The sequence below is a fragment of the Phaseolus vulgaris genome, chromosome 2, assembly GCF_051622355.1.
Source record: "Phaseolus vulgaris cultivar YP4 chromosome 2, ASM5162235v1, whole genome shotgun sequence".
In the NCBI taxonomy this organism is placed as follows: Eukaryota; Viridiplantae; Streptophyta; class Magnoliopsida; order Fabales; family Fabaceae; genus Phaseolus; species Phaseolus vulgaris.
Window position 1 is genome coordinate 13,590,072 of NC_143499.1, and position 7,938 is coordinate 13,598,009.

The window sequence follows — 7,938 nt, forward strand, 5'->3', positions numbered from 1 at the left end:
ATACACCCTGGTTCTGCTGCTCAAAAAGATGGTGTTGCCACACGGTTTTGGACTGATTTTTTCTGCTTATGGGTTATGCAAAAAACTGGTTTTTTGTGCCTTGTGAAACTGTTTTAAATCCTGGTTCTATACTTGCTTTGTATGTGTACAAATTCTGTTTTGCAAGACCTTTCAAGGTCAAAAACTACAACACAAACAAATCAGAGATTTGTCTTCATTAAATATGGGAAGATTGTTGAACAAGATGCTTTGATGTCTCCAAATTTATGTGGAAAGCTTGAAGACCTTGTTGTTGGGTGTGTTTGTATTGTCTAGTAGTTTTTAACTTGTTAATTCACTCCTTAAGATGATCCAAGTTCATTTGAATCTTTATCTTTTTGAAAAGATGGGTTTTCTAAAAGGCTGTGAAATTTCAACCTGTTAAAATGTCTAATCAACTTGTTGTTTGACACTTAGTGATTTTTAAAATGGTTTGGAAAAGCTTAGCTTTGTTTTGGCTTTACTGTCAAATAAAATCAACTGGTTGTTTCGATAAATCAAATGGTTATTTTTTGTAAAAACCTTAACATAATTTTGTTAAGTGTTTTAAACAGTTTTAAATGATTCAAACTGCTTTTGGTTTGTTATTTTAACTACGTTGACCACTTGATTGAGGTCATATAAAGGTTGTTTTACACTCCTTTACATGAGAGTTGATTTTAGAGTTACCCATTTTATTATGACACTTTGTTTATGATTTTCGATGTTAACAATTATGGTATGAGACCCAAAGAAGATCCACACGAACTTAACCAAGTGATTAAGTGTAAAGGTTCACTTTTAGAGGAAAAAAGAAAAAACACAATATATGGTGATTATGATGATGATTGCGGAATTGAATGAGCAAAAAATGAAGCAAGAAATGAAGAAGATGACCGAATTGGAACAAGATAAAAACAAGAACACAAAGAGGAATTAATGGCGTAATAAAAAGGAATGAAAAGATGAAGGAAGGAAAGCTTATGGAAGGTGGATCACGCCACTTGGAAGGGTGGAAACTTCCAAGATAAGTGGTTTGAAGAGCACTACACTGACAAGATAAGACCAAGGAAGGGAACACTCAAGACTCACTCAACACTCTGGCAAGGTTTCTTTTCTAGTGAGGTTCGTCTGATATTTGGTGGGGCCTTGACTTGATTGTTGAGATGACTACTCACAGTGTGAATTGTCTATTGAGTCCTTGGTCATCTTCTTGGCTACTTGGATTGTATCAGTTTATCAAAAACAATTTTCAAGATTTCAAAAGCTTTAGATTATCTCAAGTGTGTGGAATAGAATTGAGTTTTGTACTTTTGATCTTTAAGCTTTGATTTACCCAGGTGTACTATTCCTTTTCTTCCTTGAACATTTATCATCTTGGGCCATGACCTAGTTGTACATAATATAATAGGATTTATTTGTTTTGGAATCAATTGAATAAATTGGACCTAGAAGTTGAGTCTATTAGTGTAGTTTTTTGGGCTTGTATTTTAACCTAAAGTATATTAGGATTTAGAAAACCTACATAGGGTTTCAATTGGGCTTCCTTGGCCCAAAAAACACCTTAGGTCGGTCATGGGAGAGAGTTAGCACGACTAGAGCATGCTTTGCACATTAAAAACATGTTAATTGTGCAAGCAAACTCGACGCCTAAAGCAAAGGAGATTCAAGTTTTGAATTTCCCTCTCTTTTGACTACACTACTACTTTGCATATATAAATAAGAGTGTTTAGCCATAGTGTTATGCTGCCAAATTCAACCCATACACTTGTGTAAGCTCTCTCTCTAGGGTGGTCTTTTTTATAGCCTCCTGACTCTACCTAATAGACCTAAAGTTTCACTAAGCCATAATCCACATTCTCCACTTCAACTCACAAAACTTCTCTTAAGTTCCTTCTAGCTTTCGCACCATACTTCATTCCAAACTTCATCCAAATCAAAAAATCAAACCATGCAAGAAGAAGGACTCAATCAAAACCTCTATAAGGCTTTTTGGCGGTGAGATTTGATTCTTCATGCATGATGTGAAGCACCATTGCCTGGGTACCACAAAAAGGATTGTGAAGAATAAACGGTGTGCCAAGAATGGAGGGTTCATTATCATCACATGTTGTAGGAACAAACTGAGAAGAGTTAGCACTGATAATGGATTGGGATGATCGATCATACTTGTGCCAATCTTGTGTGGAATGCCACATATTTGGCATTAAGTCTTGTTAGACATTATGGAATTTGCAGAAGTAGAGGAAGACAACCAATAATTCTTGCTATTTGGTTTAGATCCAAAGAAATAGTGTGGTGGTTACAAAAAAGATGGGTAGGGTTGACTAGGACCAAGTTTGGTAAAAGAACCAAAGCGTGAAGAAGGAACAAATGTAGTGTGAGCTTGAAAAAGATTATCATTGAAGGATCTTGTCTTTTCAAACTGTTATTCTTAGGCCAAAAGAAGAGTCTCTACCTCTTCAACCGTGTAGGGATCGAGACGCAAGGTTACGAAGGTTTAGGGTGTCAATCGTAACTAAGGTGTCAACAGTCTTCTTGTTCTTGATGTCAAGAAGAAATACAAAAATAGTCTAGTCACATTTTGGTGTGTGAAGCTACAGTTTAAGTTTCTTGACGTGTGGTCGTGTTTGTGACGCATAGTAAACTTAATGTTTTTCCCATATTTGATGAGTGCAAGAAAGTCCCACCATTTTGGTGAGGAGAGATGAAGACATATACGCAAGTAGTCATGCCACGATGGCTTGATCTAGTTGATGATAGGATAGAAAAGTGATATAAGAAGAAATGAGTTGATCCGAGATATTTGTGGTGTATCAAGAAGGAGCAAAAGAAGAATCCAAGAAAAGAACAAGATTGAAACTATGAAGAGTAGCTAGAACTTCTTGTTTCCATGAGATGGTTATCACCATCTAACTTGAAATTGATTGGTGTGGTGAAGATGTGTGGAGTGAGAGAAGACATGAAGACTCTTGATACCAGTCAGGTTAGAGAGAGAGGAAACAAAAACGGAATGCAGAAGAAGAAAAAAAAAGAACGAAAGAGCAAACCTTTTGTTATTGATATGAAAGATACTAATACAAAAGGAATGATGTACACAGTTTATAAACACTGCATGGCACATGTATGAAAGCTAAACATATGGGTTAGATAACAGTAAATATGAAGTTTAACAATAAAGGTAATGTTTTATGTCCTTGAAACATGAGCACCAGAATAGTATGCACAGTAAAGACTACCAATGCTTAGGCCAAAAGTGAAATTACCAATAATATATTGCATTGAGACAATGCTCCAATGATGATGAACTAGGCGTGTAATTTTAGTGAATAAAACCAAACTATATCAGATTTGTAAAAACTTAATGCATAAGCTGTATGTAATTTGCAGTAATTTTACTGTGGTCAGAACATCAAACAATCTACACTTATTTCAATAAATACATCACTGCCCCCTAGGCCGCTTCTTACCATGTTGAATCAGGTCATTATACGACTGCAAACTCACCCCAACATCTTCATCATATTCTATTCCAAGTTCCTCCTGCAAAGTGCGAACTAGTATCAACATGATAACAGAAACATTTAAAAATAACGAATAAGATCTATGGCTGTGACTGGCCAAGAAAGAAACCTTAAACTGTTTGGGATCCTTAGGTGAGTTCTCAGTGAGGGTATCCCATAAATCCTTGAACATTCTTTTGCGCTTTCTCCAGTGACCTATTATCTCTGACAACATACCCTCAACTGCCTTGCGTTCTTCTGGCTTCACCAGAGTAACACCTCCACGTAACTTGGTCAATTTTTCCTCCATTTCTTGAACCTGAAGCAGAACATAAAAGGCAAAACATCTTAGTTGAAACAGCTCAAACCAACAATTCCCTACAAAGAAATTAGAAAGAAAAGCACAAAAGTATCCCATCAGCTACCTCCAATCTAAGGTTCACTTCTCTTTCAAAGATCTGTTCCAGTGTCAAATTTGATTGCAACGATTTAATTTCTGCACCACCAAGTTACATCCATAAATTGCAAGATCAAGAGTTATGTCCACAATTTCGAATTTTCTCAATTGTTCCAAATGCACGAAAACTAGTATCCAGAATGAAATGTTTTTATAATATTAATTATTAAGCAATGCAACAGTCACATTTTAAGATCATTGCACAGGAGTACTCATAGAAGGACTTGTTTGTTTAGTCACAGAAAAAAGAGTTTTCTATTTATTTTCTATTTCAGATATAATTACAAAATGTCACATTATTTTTATTTCATTTTTGTAATTCAAACGAAAAATACTAACAAGATTTTCAATGTTTTCACGGGTTTTATTAGATCTTTAAAATCAAGAAACCAAACGAAATCAACGTGAAAAACCATAATAACATTACTTCCTAGGCATCCACATTGTGCTGAATTTGCCACGGTCAACAATTTCAAGCATTCACACAATCAGTGAATTAGAATCACTTCATGAAGAACAAACTACTCAATTTTTAATGTGTATTTTAAGTCTAATTTACCAAGACAAAATGAGTTGTCTGATCTTCGTTTAACAACTCTGATTCGTTAACTGCATGATTGCGTGAAATAATTGACACCACCAAATCACCCAGATTCAGTATACTCAACAGTAATTCACATCATTGTTACAGTCACCCAATCGAAACCATTTGATGGAAATCAGGCAACTCAACCAATCAAAACCAAATCCCAGATACATGTTTTAAGTCCAATTTATTAAAGTATACGAGTCATCTGATTTTCAATGTTTCCGATTTGCTAACTGCGTGAATGCATGAAATCGCTAACTGCAGAAAATGATCTGGAGTTGGTTCACTCAATAATTCATATAATTGGTTCAGTCAGGAAATCAAACCATTGGATGAAGGTCAGATGGCTATATTTAGATTAAACTCTAAAAAATATTTTTACATTCTAATGCTTAATTGTGAACTTCAATACACTCATAAAGAAGAAGAAAAATGTTGTTTAGAAAGTAAAGATGCGTTTGAACTCTCTCCACTCTCATCCAAATATGCAGATAAGTTAAATTTGGGTAAAAGTTGAAAATGTAGTATTACAAATTCCAAGCCACAAAAATGAGGAATAATCCCAAAATGAGCTAGGAAGAATCGCTAATCAAAATCAAAACATGAACTCAAAATTATCTTTGTCTCATTCACTGAACTACACTAAGAACCTGCTTAGATAAATTCCTGGTAAACATTTACAAATAAGAAGAAAAATATAAATTGGTTCCTCCATAAACCCAAAACTAAAGTAAGATTAAATTAATTTGCAGACGCTCTCACATGTTAAGTTGCCCAAAAAAGTTTTTTTTTAAGTTTATACATAAACTAATTTTAGTTTGTGAAGATGCTTACTTCTTGTTTTTTTAAGTTTATGTAAACATTTCCTAAACTACAAAAAATGTTAATCCCTAACAAATAGGGCCCATGACTATAGTAGAATATATATACCTGCTTCAACCTCACTGATAGCCTTTCTCTGATCTTCTAGTTGTTTTTGCATGTCAGCATTCTGTTCCTTCATCTGGTTAAGTTCTTCATTGTTGGGAATTTGGAACTGATCTTGCCGCGCGAGATATATCTTCTGCTTACCGTACTCCTTGAACGAAATGCGCCCTCCATCAGCGAGGTTGTCCAACGCTTTCTGAATCGCCGCTTTCTTCAGGTTGAACTTCTGCAACGCATCCGCCACGTTCTGCGTATTCACCGGCTTGTTTTGCTGATCAAATTTAAAAAAAAATCAAAATCAAAAATGGAAACCATCATTACAAAATGAGGCGTTTTTAACTTCCATTTCAATTTTAATTTTCCTGCTACTATGAAAGCGTATCACGTGAGATGAATTGCGAAGCACGGGAATGGGAACGGTGTTGTTGCTTACCTCATTGACGAAGTTCAACACGATCGCTGCGAAATGACAGAGTGAGAGATGTTAGGATTTGAGAGAAGAACTAAGAAATGAAAGTTGTGTGGCGGAGATGGTACCTTCGGCACTATCGGATTTTGGTGCCATTGTTCGGATCAAAGAAAAATTGGCGGGAAAATTCAGGATCTTGCTTTTCTCTTTTCCGCCAAAAGCAAACGAGAAATGTCTGACTGAATTGAGAAATGATAATGTGCACCAACTACGACGTCGTTTCGAAATCAATGAAAAGCATAACACTCTCACGCTGGAGGGAAAAATAAGAGCTACTTACTTACATGGGTTGTTTCAATTTTAGTTTTTTATTTTCTATTTTTTGTAAAATGGTTTTGTTTCATTTTAATGACTGATGTGACTAGTAAAGATTGGTAAACAAATTTAATATTTTTTAAATTAAAATATTTTGATATAAAAAAAATTGTTTAAGTGGAAAATATTTGTGAATACTTCTGTAGAAACTAAGCATTAACATAAGAGACTAGTTTATAATGTAACCCATATATCATGGAAACAACATATATAAAGATACATATATTCACTATTATTTATATAATATATGTGCTACTGGATGGCCGAAAGACCGACCAGACGACAAAGCCGACTAGACGACAAGATGCAAAGCTAAACACGTAATTAGGTATAAACAAGCCAACTTAGGTGATAAGCACGGTTAAGGCCCAATTGGGCCTTCGTTTGGACCCTAAAGCAGGCCCATAACAACCATAACCCATCCAGAGCAGTATAAATAGCAGAAGAGGCACAACATCCAAGGTAACTATTCACTCCCTACTGTTCTGGTACCTAGCTCTCAGACTGACTTGATCGTCAGAGTGTCTTCGCAGGTACTCCCCCCATCGTGTCCAGACCAAAGGAGATCCAGCCGAAAGAAGCCTAACCGAAAGACCGGAAAGACGAGAATATTGCAACAAGAGGAAGTGTTCTGCAGGGTTTAGGTCTTGTAGGAACATTTTGGCGCCCACCGTGGGGCCAAAAGAAAACCCCACGAAATATCCACATGGTAACTACGAGGAACATGACGGGCAACGATAGGAATGCGCAAGAGGAAACCAGTCACCCAGATCCCATGACACTAATCCTGAAGATACAGAAGGAGATGGAGTTGTTGAATAAGAAAAGCAAAGAAGAGATTAGAGGAATAAAACGAAGGAGTGCAGAGATGGAAACTTTGAGAAAGGAGAATGCCCGGATGAAACAAAAGCTCGCCGAGAAGCCGGATATCCCGGAGGCCATGGATGGTATCCCCCCAGGTGACAACGCGAACACGGATATACATAAGGTCGGAAGTTCATATCAAGCAAATGCCAGACCGGCCTCAACTAACGCGTTAGGCACGACTCCCCGAAGAAGCCCTTTGCCGAAACCATCCTTGAAGTTCTTTTGCCGGGAACTTGGAACAATCCCACGTTGGATAAATATGATGGAACCACAGACCCGGACGAACATGTGAATGCGTACCTAACCCAGGTTGGCTTGCACACAGCAGAAGACGCGCTATGGTGCCGAATATTTCCCACTTCTCTTAAGGGGACAGCCTTAAGCTGGTTCACCCGACTACTGGCTCAGTCCATAGATTGTTTTGACACACTTGCAACTAAGTTCGGAGCTCAGTTCACTACCAGCCGACCACACCACCTCACTTCGATCGCCTTAGTGAATATCCGACAAGAGAAGTCAGAGTCCTTGAGAGCCTTTATGGACAGATTTAGCAAGATGGCTTTGGACATACGGAACCTAAGTCCCAAAGTGGTGATGCACCACATGGTAACTACGCTAAAGCCGAGACCGTTTTCAGATAGTTTATGCATGCAGCCGGCCACGACATTGGATGAGTTGCGCCAAAGAGCCACCAAATACATGCAGCTGGAGGAATTGAAAGAATTCTGAAACAAGGCTCGGGCACCTAATGAACCCGAGAGGATGGGGAGTTTCCAAGACGTGGAACGCCAGT

General features: G+C 37.3%; 1 protein-coding gene across 1 annotated transcript; it reads right to left on the reverse strand.

Moving 5' to 3' along the window:
- Positions 1 to 3,240: 3,240 nt before the first annotated feature.
- AHP2 (Tat-binding protein 1(Tbp-1)-interacting protein (TBPIP)) lies at positions 3,241 to 6,187 on the reverse strand. Its single transcript, XM_068610730.2, has 6 exons — positions 6,032 to 6,187; positions 5,928 to 5,953; positions 5,498 to 5,765; positions 3,947 to 4,017; positions 3,652 to 3,840; positions 3,241 to 3,561 (listed from the first exon to the last, which is right to left on the reverse strand). The coding sequence occupies exons 1-6, from the start codon at positions 6,057 to 6,059 to the stop codon at positions 3,463 to 3,465; spliced, it is 681 nt and encodes a 226-aa protein (XP_068466831.1). The 5' UTR covers positions 6,060 to 6,187; the 3' UTR covers positions 3,241 to 3,462.
- Between the last annotated feature and the right edge of the window lie 1,751 nt (positions 6,188 to 7,938).